At 42.5% G+C, this 18,289-nt stretch overlaps 1 protein-coding gene across 1 annotated transcript in view; it reads right to left on the bottom strand.

Annotated features, from left to right (window-relative positions):
- CRHR2 (corticotropin releasing hormone receptor 2) overlaps positions 1 to 18,289 on the bottom strand; it is a 112,723-nt gene that overhangs the window by 56,294 nt on the left and 38,140 nt on the right. Inside the window, exons 3-4 of the mRNA XM_009880113.1 lie at positions 17,006 to 17,091; positions 10,597 to 10,703 (exon numbers count right to left, since the gene is read on the bottom strand). Coding sequence (XP_009878415.1) covers positions 10,597 to 10,703; positions 17,006 to 17,091 — 193 coding nt within the window. The remainder of the gene's footprint in view (positions 1 to 10,596; positions 10,704 to 17,005; positions 17,092 to 18,289) is intronic.

The following is an 18,289-nucleotide window of genomic DNA, read 5'->3' as shown; positions in this document are numbered from 1 at the left end:
GGACTTAGTTTCTGACTTGGAGGGAGAAAAGATACTGTCAGTAGAAGCATCTAAGTGAAGGGGTTTACTGGCTCCTCCTGATTTCTTAAGATCCAGTGCTTTGCCTGCTATTGAGTGATCTCCAGATGACCGCTTCTGACAAGGCAAGAGTTTCTGCTGATGGCCTGCCGCACAGGGGTCCTGCTGCTGTGCCACTCCTCCTGCCGGTTTGGGCAGAGGTGTCCTTACGTCAGGCTGGCAGGACTTTTTGCCAGGAGTCATTGTTCAGAGTACAGCCCCTTGCCTCAAGGCTAATGATGTGAGGCTTTGGATAGAAGAGTGTAGCAAGCCACAGCGTATTTTCCCAAGAGTCTGAGTTAGGAAGTACCTTGTTTTACATTTACAGGAATTTGGGGACAATGGCACAGGAAAATGTTCGTGTTCCAGGGAGTCGGGAGTCCTGGAGTACGTGTCTGGCTGTGCTGGCTGAAACCAGATAAGACGATCTGGGAGCACACGCCTCCCACCCACCGCACACACAGAGAGCCCCATAAAAGCATTAGCTTCAGCTCTGCAGCAGGTTAGACACAAAGAAGCAATTAAGGTGAAAGCAAACATACCTCTCTTTGGCCTTCCTAATTAGTAAATCAAAAGCCAGGTGTATGGTGGGAAATTACACATAATGACCTCTTTATTTGATTTGAGAACAGACCGTGTTTCAAGCCCAAATGTCATTCCCTGACTTGATATCATACCACCGGCATCCTGAACTGCTTGATGTGCGGGTGCCGTAACTGGGCTTCCACGCTAGGAACATTAGCAGCAAATGGAAAAAAAAAGCAAAATTCTCCAGCAGTTGACTGCAGCGTGTGTCAGAGGTGGGCTGAAAGAGTTTCTGATTGTCGGTACAAAAAGTACACCCTCCTAATTATTTCCGCCAAATGACCGTATGGTTGGATATAGAAAGCAGAGAATTAGAAAATCCATTCTTTTGACTTGGGAAATGCTGAGATCTAAAAAGGCAGAAAATCTGATCAGCTCTTTCTGTACAGGTGGCCTCACTGATTCAGAAATGTGGATCTATAAATGGGTTTCTAAAATAGCACTGCTAAAACTCAAAGTAGCCTTTCTGTTGATTCATGGGTTTTTGGTTGGTTTTTTTTTTCTCACTCTATCCATAGTGGTATTTTTCCTCTGGGATGTGCAGAGCTACTCTTTTCTGATTCAAAGCATGACACAAACAATTACCATTAGCAATGATAATAATGTGCCAGCATGGTCGAAAGCTAGCTGAATTAGTTGAATCATCTGCATAGAAATAATTGCAAATGAGAACTTTATTAAAGAAGCTTGGAAACCTTCTATTAATTCATGTAGTATTCCATTAATAATGATGTTCAATTAAGACAGCTGTCCCAAAGTCTGTCTGAAAACAGTTGGCAGGAGAAAGCTGAGAGCACTTTGCTGAAGTCCTTCCCATTCCATGACTGTTGAACAAGCAGGAAGGAGAATCACGGACAACGCTTTAAAAAAAAAAAAAGTTTTCCCCCTTTAGTCTTTTCTAGGGCAGGCAAAGCTCATGGACAAGCCATAAATGGCATGGAGTGGGAAGAATACCTAAGAGCAAGTTATTTCCCAGGCTCTGTGCCTGTCGTGGCCTATTTGCTTTCATTCACATCGAGGCCTCCCCTGAGGTCCTCATGGTTTCCCCTGTGTGTTCATGTTCAACCACTGCATATATTCTGATGCTTACAGATGGGAAAAGCAGCTGGAGAGGTTGGCAGGGAAAATGAGCTTCTTGGTGGCAGTTGCCTGGGGGAATAGAAATATTCCCACAGAAAACGTAAGGGTCAGTCCCAAGGGAAGAGCAAAAGCTTGCAAGAGAGAATGGGGGCGAAATGCTCAGGTGAAGAGGAGAAGCAGCAGCTTCCATTAGTGTTATGATGTGCGTAGACCCTAAAAATAAACCAAATGTGGAACCATCTCGGCTCCACTAAGCCTCTTCCAAAGCTTCTTTCTCCTACCTTCAAGCCAATTTTTAATCACGGGACATGGGGCGTTCTGCCTGCTTTAGCCACAAAGGCTGAAAGCACTGACGTTCCTAGGGTTGGAAGGATGCAGCCAACACAACAGAGAACAGGACGGATGTCCTAGGGTTGGAAGGATGCAGCCAACACAACAGAGAACAGGACGAGAGGCGGGACAGCCCCAGGGCAGGACCAGACCAACTGTTTTCAGTCAGTGTTTGTGCCCAGCGCTGTCTGGCTGTGGAGCATGGTGAAGAGGGGTGAAAAATGGCCCTCAGCAAACTACCCGTGAGCATGCTGACAGCGAACAGTATGGATAACTACAGGACACTGCATCAGCCTGTGCTTTGTTCCCAGTCACTGCACAAAGAGAAATGTTGCCCCTGAGAACTACATGCTTAAATATGGGGTAATCGAAACCCAACCACTGGATACTCCAGTCGAAGAAGATGGCTCCAACCTTGACTGTGTAATCAGCTCTTCCACTGGAGAGAACTCCTCTGTTATTTTCACAGGAATGACAATGTCAGATACAGATGAGTTCATTTAGTACAGCATGTGCTTGTGGTTTAGCTGGTCAAAAAAAAAAGATTAAGGAATCTGCTCTAATTTGCTTTGCTAAATGGAGGTCAGATGTCAATCATTTTTGAACCAAGCAGGAAACAGGGCTGTAAAATATCTTTTTAGCAGAAGCTACCTTGCAGCTCAGGTTTTAGCACCCCCTAACAAACTAGCTTTAGAGTAGCAGGGGCACAGTACGTGACTACAGCCCTCTGGGGTTTATCTAAGCTGTTGCTCTGTTGACACAGGTTGTAGTCATCAGTTTGGACTGTGGAAGGGTGAATGTTTTCTGTGAAGAGTGACCATTGCAGCTGGATTGCACAAATTAGAGTTAGGACTTCAGAAACCAGACATTAAGAGCTGACAGTGGTTGATCTGGCTTACAGCTACTGTTTAGGAAACTTAAGAGTGCACAGCATGTCCTCATTCACAATCCCCTTGCAGGATTATACAAAAAATGTTTGGAAGAAAATGAATTTAAATGACCAGCTAGGGAATTCAGGGGTTATGGGGTTTGTTTTGCTTTTAATACAATTATACAATTAGCAATGTTTATTAAATTATCTACCTTTGCAGATACTGTGCGGATAAACCAAGGAGGAAAGTCTGAGGCACTGATGCTGCCGTTCACGCTCCCCTTGGCCTTTTCACGACAACATGGCATGAAATATTTCATTATTTTTGAGTATTTGGCCACGAATTCAGGAAAGACCATATAAGATCATTCATAGCCTGCTCCTTCCAAATATTCGTTCCTGTGCTTGGTCTAAAGCTTCATGGTGCTCACTGCACACGTGGAAATGTTTCTGGTGGTTCAACCCGGGCACCTCTCCCAGGAAGCTGCTGTTTCCATAACACACAGAGGCAGCCCACATGTTCACGCCGCCATTTAGGGGTGAGAAAAATCACGGATTTTCCACCTCTCTCGTGTTTTACTTGATAGAGTAACGTGAAGCAGAAGTATTCATCTTTTAGATTAGACAGAAGAGAAGGTGACTGGGTGCTGAACACCTACAGTGGAGTTAGTGAGGGATGTAGATGTGCAATTCCTTGGACGAAAACTGAAATTGAACCATTTAGTACTTGAACAGGTGCATTTGTAGTGGGTAACTAAACATCCAGGCTTGAAAACATCCTGATTCTTCTTCCCAAAGATGACTCAGGACATGTTCTTTTTTGAAGTAAATTGCACTCCGGAGCATGATTCATATCTAAACTGTAAAGACCAAACTTTACTTTCTTCCTTCATCTGAAACCTTGGAAAATTTGTAAGGCTTGCTCCACTGTGCTCAAAATCATTCCATCATCATCAAAAGGAGAACAGAGCACAGACAAGTTTTAGCTAGTCAGTCAACATAGATCTAATCTTGCACAGAGAAGTTCTATTATCAGAATTTAAACAAGTTAGTGTCCATTTCCAAAACCACTGCCTCACGGCTAAAATCTTGGCAATGGCAGAAATATACCACTAGGAGTGTATTTCAAGCACAGGGTAGGAAGGGGCTTTCTGATCCTCCAAACCCCAGATCAAGAAAGCCATTGAGTAAAAGTCCTTCATAAATTCCTGAAACTCTAGTTTAACTCCAACTTAAATTTTTCCTCCATTACATTGCTCCTGGACCCCTCTGCTCTGTGGGCTGGAAATCATCCTCTAATATCCACTCAGAAGTCTATCTGTAGAGCGCCTGTACCCATTTCTTCTTGCACTGACATTGTCCTTGACTGTAAGTAGCTCTTCAGTTTCTGATGTTTATCCAACAGTGATGTATTTATAGGCAGCAATAATACTCCTTGCCAGCCTTCATATTGCTAGGCTACAATACCACGATGTCAGATGCAGCTTATGAAACCTTCCACATTTTAAGAATATAGCTCTCTGGGCACACTTTTAATTACTGGTATTATTCCAGGACTTCAGGAGGGCTTTGCACTCCTCTGTGGTTTTTGCTCTAGGTAGGCTCTACACAAAGAGCCTAAAGAACGAGTCATACAGATATGAGATGTGGGGGGTGAGTAAAGGCAGTGGGAAGCAAAGACATTGGCCTAAGGTTAATCAATAGGAAAAGTATTTCTGTCTTTCATCTGAGTTCATGCGATGAGACACTTCAAGTGACTCACTGTAGGAGAAGACCAGGTTCAAGACCATCTAAGGAACCCGAATGTGCACAAGTCCATGGGACTTGATGAGACGCGTTCGCAGGTCCTGAGGGAAATGGCGGATGAAGTTGCTAAGCCACTAGCCATCATATTTGAGAAGATGTGGCAGTCTCGTGAAGTTCCCACTGACTGGAGAAGGGGAAACGTAACCTCCATTTTTAAAAAGGGGGGAAAAAGGAAGACCTGGGGAACTACAGACCAGTCAGTCTTACTTCTGTGCCTGGCAAGGTCATGGAGCAGATCCTGATGGAAACCATACTAAGCCACATAGAAAATAAGGAGGTGATTGGTGACAGCCAACATGGCTTCACCAAGGGTAAGTCATGCCTGACAAATTTGGTGGCCTTTTACAGCGTTGGTGGATAAGGGAAGAGCAACTGACGTCATCTACCTGGACTTGTTCAAAGCATTTGACACTGTCCTGCATGACATCCTGGTCTCTAAATTGGAGAAGCATGGTTTTGATGGATAGACCATTTGGTGGATAAGCAACTGGCTGGATGGCCGCACCAAACAGTTGCGGTAAATGGCGCAACGTCCATGTGATGAGTGACCAGTGATGAGTGGCATTCATCAGGTGTCAGGACTGGGACAGGTGCTCTTTAACAACTTTGTTGGTGACATGGACAGTGGGATTGAGTGCACTCTCAGCAAGTTTGCCGATGACACCAAGCTGTGTGGAGTGGTCGACACGCTGAAGGGAAGGGATGCCATCCAGAGTGACCTGACCAGGCTGGAGAGGTGAGCCCATGCCAACCTCATGACGTTCAACAAGGCCAAGTGCAAGGTCCTGCATGTGGGTCGGGGCAATCTCAAGCACAAACACAGGCTGGGCAGAGAACGGATTGAGAGCAGCCCTGGGGAGAAGGACTTGGGGTTGTTGGTTGATGAGAAGCTCAACATGAGCTGGAAATGTGCGCTCACAGCCCAGAAAGCCAACTAGATCCTGGGCTGTATCAAAAGAAGTGTGGCCAGCAAGTCAAGGGAGGTGATTCTGCCTCTCTACTCTGCTTCTGTGAGAACCTACCTGCAGTACTGTGTCCAGCTCTGGGGCTGCGACAGAAGGACATGGACCTATTGGAGTGAGTCCAGAAGAGGCCACAAAGACGATCAGAGGGCTGGAACACCTCTCCTATGAAGACAGGCTGAGAGAGTTGGGGTTGTTCAGCCTGGAGAAGAGAAGACTCAAGAGAGACCTTATAGCCCCTTCCAGTACCTAGAGGGGGCTACAGGAAAGATGGGGAGGGACTCTCTATCACAGAGTGCAGACATAGGACAAGGGGTAACAGTTTTAAACTGAAAGAGGGGAGATTTAGATTAGATATTAGGAAGAAATTCTTTACTCTGAGGGTGGTGAGACACTGGAACAGGCTGCCTAGAGAAGTTGTGGATGCCCTATCCCTCAAAGTCTTCAAGACCAGGCTGGATGGGGCTTTGAGCAACCTGGTCTAGCGGGAGGTGTCCCTGCCCATGGCAGAGGGGTTGGAACTCAATGATCATGAAGGTTCCTTCCAAGCTAAACCATTCTATGATTCTTTGACTTTTAAGTTGAAACCAGTACTAATCCTGCAGATCACCTACCCACTTGATACCTCCTCAGCAACTAGGCTCTGACAGGTGTCAGATCACATTGCCCTATGAAACCTGCTCTGTATGGATGCTATACATTTCTTACAGGTTTCTACAAATCATTTAATCAAACTCTTCCATTCTTACTAACAGAGGGCTGCAGCAGCAGTCTCACCAACCGCACACCAGACTGAAGATCAAGAGGCAGTTCAAAGGAGCTTGGAACTGGGGGGGATAAAGGACAGTAGATCTTCTTCTCCTAAACCCTGGAAATGGTTAGGGGATAAAAAAGGAAAAAACAAAAGTGACTGTTATTTCAAGAAGAAAATGTTTCAGTCCTTTGGGAGCTAAAAAAAAAAAGTGAGATTTAGGAAATCTGTCTGTAATCATGAGAAAGAAAGGGGACACTGCCTCAGGCCTATAAGAAAAAAAAATCTGATGTGTTAAAGGGAAACAGAAAGAGTTAAATTTAGGGGCGACAGAAAAGCAAAGTTCCTCTCAAATCTTCAATTTGCTTTTGTTGCCACCATACCAGTGACAAAAGAGGTTATACTAATGTTTGCGGGTTTGGGTTTTTTTTTTAGAGCTGCCTTTCTCCAGCAACCTGTGCAGAAGGACATGTCATTTTTAATCTTCGCCTGTCTTCCTTTCAGCACCATCCTTCTTTATTGGATTCATAACTCAGCAGGGACTTAGACGTTTCCCAGAACAAATACTTGTCTTCCCGTACTACTTCTTTGGTCACTACTGCACAAATAAAACATCTCCTGATTGAATCCAGTCAGGTCACTGCTGGCCACTGCCAACACATTGTTGGCTAACAGGTCAGGAATTTTACAAAGGACTCTTATTCCACCTCAGAGGCTGGTATAACATCACACTAACAAGCAAAAAGCCAGGACAAAGCAATTTGGGTTTCTGCATTATCAGCAACAGTAAAGGAAAAATGTGTTTTAATCCTATAGCTCTTTTTTTTTTTTTTCCTAAATTCAGCTTGATTGGTATTACTGATAGCAGGATTCCTCCTATGGAAAATTTCTGCTTTACTATTGTGAGAATGTGATTATGTGGGACAATGAGAGCCCTGTCAGCGGGAACTGCCTGTGGGTATCTGAGGGATAGATCAAACCTTTACTACTAATGAGAACACACAGACTTTGAGATTCACAGCAGTGCAGATACATTTAACAATGCCCTGTGAAGTGCCCTGAGCAAATCTCCCCAGATCCTGTGTTGGAGATCAATGCGGCTCTACAGCACATTTGGTTTATGCACAAATTCCTCATTTTTCCTTCTCAGCATATTTCTTTTTGTTTGTGTGCTTGGGTTTTTTTGCATTGTAAAGACAGCATGACTCTCACTTTTAAGACCACCTACATTTAGACCTTGAGGAACCATCCTTGACTTAGATCTTTAGGAGCTATCTCTGTGACTCATTGCCATTCAGTCAGCATGTTAACAAAAATCAAGTTTTGTCCCTTAAGCTGCTCTTCACTTTTTATTATTTAGGTGCTAAATGAAATGTTTACTGGCTTATTTTTTATTGCACAGCCAAGAAAGTAGGATTGGTTCATATGAGACAGAACTGGAGAAAACAAGGCTGGAATAGGTCTTTGTGATAAAAAGGAGTCCCTGGGTGAGTTCTCTTCCCTTCTCAGTTGTGTTGGGAAGTCCTCGCAACACAAACACAGAGGACAGACAATTTCATTACTTGCTGCTACATCTGAGCTTTCTGACCCTCAAAATATCTTTTGGTGTAGAGTTCCTTAGTGTTTAGGACAGTGGAACATTTCTACTGGCATGGAGGGTGGCTTGTGAATGGAGGGCAGAGAGGGCAGGAACTGATGAAGACAGGAGCTGGGGACAAGATGACATAGGATACATTTGGAAGAACAGGGACTAGATCCATTTCTTTTCCCTTCCCACTTCAGCACAACTGAGCACTAAGCTTCCCATCAATGCAGCAGCTACCTGGGCTGGGGCAGCAACAGTAATGGTGAGGCTCATCTCCAAAAGCAGAACACCCATCTCACTAGTTACTCACCAAAGCAATACCCTTTGCCATGCCTACCAGATATTTAACCTGCTTTTAAAAGCTCCAGTGTGAGAGATCCCATAGCCTCCCACAGCTATGTTCCAACAGAGCAGGTGTGCTCCAGTCTCTTCCTTCAGACAGGACTGCCTTTGGGACTCCATTGGCACTGACAGAGCAAAGGAAAATCAACCAGGTGATGGGTGAGAAGCATAAAAATACAGAGCAGTTGTGGAACTTGAACATTCCCAGAGGTGTCCTCTATCTCCACCCTCAGCAGGCACTCGTGGAGTGAGGTAGATGGAAGGAGTGGGGCAGGAATAACAAGCCAACAGATTTCTACTTTTCACCAAGATGTGGGACTATCAAACCAAGCCTTCAGAGTCTTCTATTGTTTTTTTAGCCAGGAATCATCTAAATTCTCTCATTTCACCCAATTAGTAGATGCCTTCTTTAATCCAAACTAAAACAGAAAAAAAGCCCCAAATAATAGGACTGAATTATCAAAACTGATTTGCTCTTGGGACACTTAGAAGTAAATGTGATGAAGATGTGCCTGACATAGAATTTGAGTAGGGGAAATCTGTAATGCAACATGAATCTAGACTGCCTTCTTGAGCTGCTTTTGAACTTTTGAAAATAGGTGTAATTCTACAGACACAGAGGTAGCTCATGCTATTTGAAGAGATGGACTATGTTAATTCACAGCATGTACAGGGAAGCACTGAACTGCTGCAGTCCTTTTTAATGCTGAAGCTGATTGCAAAATTTAAATCTTAAAATCAAAGTTTAAATACCAGAAAAACAATTTAAAAGAGATCAGCCAGGCCACTTCTGTGTTAGAAGCTGGATACATTTATACCATATTATCTAATTGTTTTTGCGTTATTTACTCAAAAGCTTATAAAAGATTCAGCATCAAAGCAGGGAATACAGTTACAATGAATAATTTGCATTCTTTATTCAATGTAAATTAATTCAGGTCTCCAAGCACTATGGGAATTAGCATTATACGCACAGTAAAATGGTTGAAAAGGAAGTTTAAACTGATGCACCATAAATGTTTTAAGCTTTTTTTCTCCCCATTAGCATAGATTATTCTGTTTATAGATGCTGGGGTGAAAGAAGATTCCTGTTGTTAAGAAGAAAGACCCTCTTGTTAGGAATGCTCAAGAGGAAGACTTAGCATACGAATTTGCAGGGAAGCTCCACTCTAGGAAAGCAGTAATAATTCTTTCACTTAGGTCACTGTCAATCATCATATTGTAATCCTGTGGGGGGTCCTCCACTTGTTTCTCCTCTTCTACTGGTATAAGACTTTCCTCGAGGATTATCATTGCATAGCACTTAGTGCAGTTGGTTCTAAATTCAGGTTGAATGCTTCCAGACAAGCCAGCACAAATAGTACAGACATGCCAGTCAGGTAATCCAACAAATAATACAGCAATATCCAAGCAGGCTACTCCTATTAAAATACATTCCTGTGACTCAGGCTGTTTACATACAATGCATATGATGACTGATGCACATCTACCTATTACTTTCCACTAAGTTTCTTTCCCTCCTGCCCTTTCTCTTCTTCCTGTAGCCCTAACTCTTCTTCACAGACTTTCTTTCACTGACATATGCAGTTGACCTGACAAACTCCCTGCTGTACCGCTGAACCAGGGAAGGGAAGTGTTTCTATGCAATTTCATTGATTTGCATTCATCATTTCATAAGCACTGGTGGGGATAAAGCTCCTCTAAAGATATTTCTCTTGTTATTTAAGAAAACTTCTTGTTATTTAAGAAAGTTCTTTAATGTAAGAAAAATTGAACTTAACCCAAAGCAAAATGGAAAAATTTCATTCTATCTCCTTTGGTCTAGATGTAGGCATTATCTGCCAGGGAATGCAAAATACATTACGTTATCATGCATGGCCTTATAAAAAAGAAAACTTGCCCCCAAAACCTGCAACTCAACACACTCAAATCCCAGCTTCCCTTAATGAAGTACTCAGTGCTCACTGAATTTTTTGCTGCATCAATAAATCATATACAGTTCTCTTCTTGAATACAAATAGGCTTTAGGTCCTACACACAGAAGCCACCATTACAGCTCATCCAATGCATCAGTCAATAAACCCATGGACATGCTTGGGAGTGTAAAAGCCATCACCATTTTTCAAGACCATACACGACGACCTGGACAGTGTTATTAGAGGGCTTGAGTAACCCGGTAAGTGTCACACACCCAACCAAGTTAGAAGCATGCAAACAGATTACTCACCTCAAGCACAAGAAAAGCATAAAGGCAACTATAAGGGCCCCTACTGATATACAGTGCCCCAGGTAGTTTATGATGAGAGCAATCTTGTAATGGAGCGCATACTTCCTCTGGAGGTAAAGAGATAACATGATTAAATCAGCATGAATCTCTAAGCACTGACATTAAGGAACAATTAATCAGTTTAGGAAACAGTAATTACTTTTCTTGACTTTAAAATGATATAATAGCCCCAGGGCTGATGCCTATGTATAAGCCAAACATGCTGCCCAGGCACAGAAGTACAGCCTTGGTTTCATTGCAGTTTGGGATTTGTCCAGTTTCTTACAAATCTCAGCAAAAAACGTGTTCCCCCCCCCCCCCTTTTTTCCTGCAATTTCCTTAGGATTTCTTATTGTCATTATTATGCTATTTAAAACTTTGTTGTTTTAAGGTGACAAAGCTACCAAAGACACATCTTCTCACAGTTTCAGAAGTTAAAATTATTTTTTTTAGGAAACTGTATGGTCTTAATGAGTCAGGCTATGCGACTTTCTTACTCAAACGGTTTGGTTTTCATACAAAAATGAACCAGTTGTCAGTAAGAATAAATAATAAGCCCTTTCCATATAGGCAGATTTTTCTCTGAGGTACATTCCTTGCAAGCTACGATCCTTATCTTTCAAATTGAGGGCAGAACCAATGCAGACTGAAAGAGCCAGAATCTAGTGGTGTCCTTTCAGTTGTGAGAGAACCTGACAAACTGCAGATCCTGTTGTTTTTAGCAGCGACCCAGGTATGTAGTGAAACTTAATGTACTAGTGCCCATTTCCTAGGATGCTGCGGAGTTTATTGGTAGGTTCTTGATCCTGTAAACAAAAAAATTAAGTACAAAAGTGCTCCCACCTAAATCAGTGAATTTAGTGATGTGACCAAAATTTGACCTTGAAGTAACTGGAACATTCTTTATTGGTGGGCTGCTGCTGGCTTCAGAGAAAAGAGAAGCATCTCCTCTCTTTGCCTGATGGATAGGAAGAAGTAGAAAAACACTACTCAGATAAATACTGAAGCTGGTTAAAATTTGACAGAGGCTTGCTATTTAAAGTATAAATCCCCCTAAATGAAGTTATTTATTTATTTATTAGTTTTGGCATTTGTTTCTTTTCAGGTTAAGCAGATCTTTCTCCACTTTGGGACTTGTTCTCCTTCAGAAGAATGAGACCTTTGAAAACTAACCACTTAAATTTCCTCTCTTGTGATAAAAATATAAAAGTAGAATCCTAGAAAAGGCATCAGTTTTCTAATTTTGGTTGAACTTCTTTTGTTTCTTTTTTTCTAACAATTTCCCTTAACATTTTATTCCAGTCATAGGAATTTGTCAGTGAATGAATGTTTGGATGAAACTACAACCAGCAGCTGTAGTTAATCTGCCCCATTGTTCTGTGAAGATAGCATCTTCCAGCACTTTGCCAGACAGCAAGCGCTCTTGGAACCATTTTTGTGATGAAACCTGCCTATATCTTCAGCACATGGAGTAATGTGCTGTTTCTGGACAGAACTCAACCATGTAAGGTATTTTTAAGTCTATCATAAAATCCCCTAAAATAAACTTCCCCATACACAGGCCCATTTTGTGAATAGCCTTGAGGAGAAAAATAAAACCGCCAAACCTACAAGACCTGAATTCCACACTGAGTTTTATTTATCCTTAAGTCACAGAGACATCTAAAGGGGAAGAAAACACACTTGACCTGATGTGCCTACCTGAAATGCAAAGCTATGCTACTTAGCTAGTGTCCTGGCAAACTGCCTTGCTTATTTACTTTCCTGTTTCATTCATAGAATCATAAAATATCTCAAGTTGGAAGGGACCCATGCAGATCATGGAGTCCAACGCTCCGCTTCTCACAGGACTACCTAAAACTAAACCATATGACTAAGAGAATTGTCCAGAATTGCTCATGTAGTACTAGAAATCTTCTAGAAGATGACAATGTTTTTCCCAGGCCAAGGATCCTGCTCTTTGAATCAGACTCTTCAGCTCCCTCCTTTGGCTCCTAACCACTGTTTCAACTTCACTCAAGTTTTAAGAAGGTATGGTTCAAAACACGAGAAAATTAATTGGAAAAAAATATAATTAAGCTCCTCTGAAGCACTGATGCTGAAGGAAAAACAGGCACGACTTTTATTTTTTCTGTTGCTGACACTAACAAGGTTTCCTGAAGGCAAATTCAAATATCATAGAAACAAGAACTGCCTCAGTGCCTATGAAAAACTAAGCTGACAGGGTGGCAAGATCACTTTCCACCAGCCTACATGCAATCTGCATCTCTGGTAGAATTGGAGACAACAGCTTCAGGGCTGAAAAACACATGCACAGAATCAGCCATGTGTTGGCCAAAGCTCAGTTCATGTAAAATACTTGCGTAACTCTTCTCTGTCTCACCCTCTTGAAGACTGATACATTTAAAATGGTAACAGCCTTCTACTGTTACCCAATGCTCTTCTGCTTCCAGGAAGATATTTCACTTCACTAAAATGCAGATTTGAATCTTATTCAGGCTTAGGAGGAGGGAGAAAGGAGATAGAAAAGGAGATGATCTGGACACTCTGTTAGCCTTGCTCCCTGGACCACAGCAGGTCACATCACTGGAGTCCCCTTCCATGCCGTACCTTGTACATGACAATCACGGTACATCTGACAGTGCAGGTATCTTCCAGACAGCTTCTATCAGGTAAACTGAGGAAGCACAGCTTTATGTCTTTACCAGCACCAGCTTTGCAAATCGAAGGCACGCTGGGCTCCCTGCAGCCAGATTTCAGGCTAATGACGGAGTCATTCTGTCTAGAGGACTTCTTCCTTTGCTTTAGCTAGGACGTGACTGCTAACCTGTCCAAACCAAATTGGCTAGTGATTTGAACTAATAACCACCTAATGACAGCACTCAGCTCTCCAGATGACAAGGATCTTCCTCCCTCTGACAGAACTTCCTGACAGGTCCTGCCAGCGTTTACAGCATGCGTCTTCCTGCAAGGCTCTGTGCTCCATTCCCAGTTCAGTCACTTTAGATTTCTTCTTGTTGCCAGGATGATCTCATCACCAGTACAGTTTAAAGACACCATATCTCCTCTCCAAAGACTTTCAGAAGCAACTGAGAAGTATGTTTGTCATCCAAGATGCCTCTGAGTTCATTTCTTTCCTGTTCTGAGCCAGCTGGAAGCTGGGTATCTGTAGCTAATGTGACTGTGCTCCTAAGGAGGATACATTAACTTAAGCCCAGCATGGTGCTAACTCAGCTACAGAGCCTGAAGCCACCTCAAAACACTAGCAGAACCAAACTCATATCCAGCTGCCATAGGCCACACAGACAAGACCAAAGTTCCTAATTTATAGCTCTTTTTGGAGGCTAAGATGTATTTTTTGCTGTGTGAGACTCACATTTGTCTTCTAACAAGAGCACAGACTTGCGCTAGATGCAACAAATGTCCCCTTGACCCAGGAACTTGTAGGCTGAGTAGAAGCTTTCCACTTGTCACACGTTATGCCATCAAACAGCCAGTTGGATCAAAATGATTCCTGTGCCTGGAGAAGGAGCTAACTGATTGTTCAGAGGATGGGATTCAGTCTGACATTAGGACATATATTGGGGTACATTTGGGTATCTACCCAACATCTGAACCAGTATCTGAAGCAAGGGCTAGAAACAGTTACGCACACACAGGCATCTAGTGCCCCTTGAGGTGCACTCAGGAGATTCTGAGCTTCCTAGTTGGTCCTGGTGACAGACCTCCACTTGCTGCTGATGAAGGACACAGGTATTCCAGAAGGCCTGTGTCATACCTGCCAGATGCCTGGGGACATACTGGGGCATTTTAAGCTACATCGTGTAACGACATGCAGACAACTAGATCCCCGCCAAAGTGGGAATCTAGGAGCAAAGAAGTCCCAGAGCACAGTTTTATGAGCTACTGCCACAGGTCTTGACAAGTAAAGAAATGATGTATTAATGTAATCCAGTGAATGTGCGTTACAGGAGCTTATGCCTTCTAAGATTGACCCACAGCTGAAAAAAACTAAAATTTCCCTTGCTACATTACCAACACTCTGTCATAAAGCATGCAGCACTGGACAAGGGGTTGATCTTGAAAAGTCCTGTTCCTGTCCCATGTATCAGTCACTGCATTTGAAGTCAAACCATGTAATTCTTTAGCACTCTGGCTGTGAGTGGCCAAGCTTGAAAGAAGTGTTGTTTTCTGTATTAAAAATAAACATGAAGCACAGGGCATACCTCCTGGCTGATGCTTAGCATCTGCTAGAATCAGTCAATAAATAACAGTGGACCCACATGTGTGCCTGCATCTCACCTTTAATCAAAATGGAGGATTACAGAAACCCATGGGGATTTTTCTTTCTTTTTTTTTTTTTTTTTGGAGATCACAAAGCAACCCAAGTATTCATCTGTAACACTGAGCATTATGTAGAGATTTCAAAAATATTCACAAATATTAATATTTGCAAAGCTTGTCGCAAATCTTTAAAGATCTAATAAATGAGTTTTTAAGCTTTTGCAAACAAGGGTGGGGGAACATCTGCACTTTCATCTGTTTAAGGAACATGCTATTTAAGACGTTTTAAGCTATCACCATAGCTGCAAAGTTTTTAAAAGCAAAAACAGAGTAAAGGAAATAATCCTGTCCTCTAGTCACAACACTTCTCCAGCCTCTTCAAATAAAACTCTGTATTTGCTTGTGCAGAGATAGCAACTGTTCAAGTCATGCAGGCAAACACATGAAGAGTGTCATTAAAATACAGCAGCATTTTCCCGAGCTGGTACAGCAGACTGCTACTATCAGATCAGGTCCCCCATACCAGCTAAACCACATCAAAGATTTTGAGTCTTTGCCCATCTCTGGTCCCCATTCTCTAAATCAGCACTAGCTGCTACACACCCTGCCTCTTGCTCATTTTTAAGAGAGTGGTCTCATAGAAATGCAAATCCATTTCAGAGATGGTCTGCTACCATGGTCTGCTGTCCCCATCAAGCCCAGCCATGCTTTCACTCCCCAGGCTCATGCTGGCCCCAGCACTCCTGCAATAATGCCATACGATGGTTTAGGGAACCGATTTATCTGAAAAATGACCCAGCAAAAAGTTAGTTTTTAATTTTAAATTGTCAAGTAATGTAAGGAGGGGCTGCACCGTGGTGGTCCCAACTTAGATCAGCTTAAATTGCCATGGGAACCTCTCCACTACGCTAGACCACCTTGAACGTGTAACAGTCCTTTTGGGTGGCAGTCACGTACTCGTACATTTTTTCTTAGTTTCTAGAAGCCTCTAGCACATGGAGGTGGGGTGGGTGGGCTACCACTAAATTACCTAGCCAGAGGGTAAGAGTAGGCACTCTTCAGTAGCTGATGTGTAGTTATCTGTTTTCTGATTCGCTTGTCAAAGCCCAAAGCCCACATTCAGCAACAACATGGATCTTACAGGGTGGATGCTGGGCCACAGCCAAAACACATCATGACTGTTTTGGGTACAGCACTAGTCCAGATAGTTTCCGAGTGCTAAATCCAGATTAGCTCTGCAAGCAGTGCTCAGCAGGTGAGACTGTGTCTTCCTCCTCTCTGATCACAACTGGCATGGCACAACTCCAATGACAGAATGAGTGGAATGAACCCCAAAACATAAACAGGCCTGAGCTGCTTGGGCTCCACCCTGGCACTCAAAACAGGAGGAAGAGAAAGAGAACATGGCATGAAAGGTTTGAAAGTTTAAACTGGGTGAGGATGAATGTCTATGATGCCTCCAAGAAAAGCGGAGACATTTGACAAGAAAAGGACTTTGCATAATTGCTTGCAGCCTTTCTGAAGGAGCTTAACCCTATCTGCTAATTTCATTCTGTAAACTCGTATATAATGCAAGACTGGCTCAATCTTTTAAAGACAGCTGGGACCCAAGCCTGCTTTTTATGTATTTTTCTGTTGCTGCCCATTTACATATTTGCTGAAGGAAAATTGATATTAAGATCTGGAAAGGCCAGTTGTTGATGAAGCCTCAGAACTGATAGGTACAGGGTGGAATCAGCTGGTGAAAGCTTATTTTTCAGTGCCAAAGAAGCTTCTGGTCTTATTGTTATTGTTACTAACATTTACTGCAGCAGCTGTATGCTCTGAGCAAGGCTAGGAAGGATCTGCCTAAACATACATCATCAGGGACAGAGTGTAATAATACATCCTTTTTTAAAAACCATGTGAGTAGGGGATATGGAGAAAGGATAAGTGATTTGCCTGAATTCACAGGGAGGGTTTGTTGCAGACATAGAAATAGAACCTGTCTCAGAAGTCCCAAATTAGTATGTTAACCTCAAGCTTAGCTTTGCATTCAGGTATGCTAAGAAATATCATTGAGAAGAATGAAGGGAAAAATACAGACCTTGTCGTCCAGAATAGGCTCGCACTGAGAGTAGTTTATCTTGGAAGCCCATGTCCCATTGCCCAGGCATTCTCTGTAGGCATTTCCTGGTACAGACCAAAATAAAAGAGAGATGAACACTCTGTGCTGGACTTTGACCAGCCTAGCAATTTAAGATTTAAGAAAAGGTTAACAGAACAAATTATTCAAAAGGCAAATCAACTTATCTGACCTCTGTGAGGACTAGAACAGCCTGCTGAGGAGAGAAGAGGAGAAATAAGGGACATAAACACATCTAGAGACAACAACTATTTAAAGATGCTTATTGATAATGTTTTCTTATAGCATATGGGTTCAGAAGACAGCAAAGGTATGTTGCAAGAGAAAGCATAATGTTAGCATAGTCTTTTAAAAAGCAGTTAAATGATGTATTCAAAAATGGGCAGAAAGGTTTAGGTTTGTAGTGTTCCATCTCAGAGAATGATACATGTATGGTAAACTTATTGCTATACTCCCCTCCCATTTATCCCACTGTAAACTAGAAGAAACATTTCTGGAGATACTGATTTTCTAGAGTCTTCCTATGCCACAATATTATTGGTAAAACTGCTGCAAAGAACCTGAAAAAGGAGCAAGACCACCACATCTGCCAACCGTGGGCCAGGCAGGCTGGGGAGGGCACGCAAGAATGTCTCTGACCAGATTTCAGAAATGCATACACCTAGGTTAGCATGTGTTCACCAACCCTCTGTGGAAAAGAAACCACTTCTGATCTTTTTCCAAGGTGCCAGTTCTGTAATGTAAGTGAAAATCATTAATTACTTTACTGAAGCAGAGAGGTTTCATGCCCGATTGCAATTCCACCCTGAGGAGCTCTGGGAACTGTGTGTAGTAATATTGGGGATGAGGAGGGGAGTTTAATTTCCGGCAAGCACTCCTCTTCATCTCAAGGAACTCAGAGAGAAAACCATGCAGTATTGCTGTACAAAATTCCTTCCTCCACCCATCAAAAGCACATCCAATCCCAAGGAATAATTTTATTCCATGCTTATTTTGAACTGTGTCTTAGAAACAAGAGAATTAAAATAAAACAGGAAATTCAAAAAGATCCCCAAAAGACATATACAGACAACTTCCTGATGAACTCTCCATGATGTTCTTGCTGCTCTTTACCCAATTTCTTCTTGGGCCTTTGCCATGGTCATTCAGTGCTAGTTCACCACCCAGCCATCAAGAAAATAAGATATCAAATAAAAGCATCAGATTGAACGTTTCTAAAATTGTTGTTTACAACAGCCATGGAAA

The sequence above is a fragment of the Charadrius vociferus genome, unplaced genomic scaffold (assembly GCF_000708025.1).
Source record: "Charadrius vociferus isolate BGI_N301 unplaced genomic scaffold, ASM70802v2 scaffold1012, whole genome shotgun sequence".
NCBI lineage: Eukaryota > Metazoa > Chordata > Aves > Charadriiformes > Charadriidae > Charadrius > Charadrius vociferus.
The sequence above is the reverse complement of the archived record's forward strand: the minus strand, read 5'-3'. Positions and strand labels throughout refer to the sequence as shown.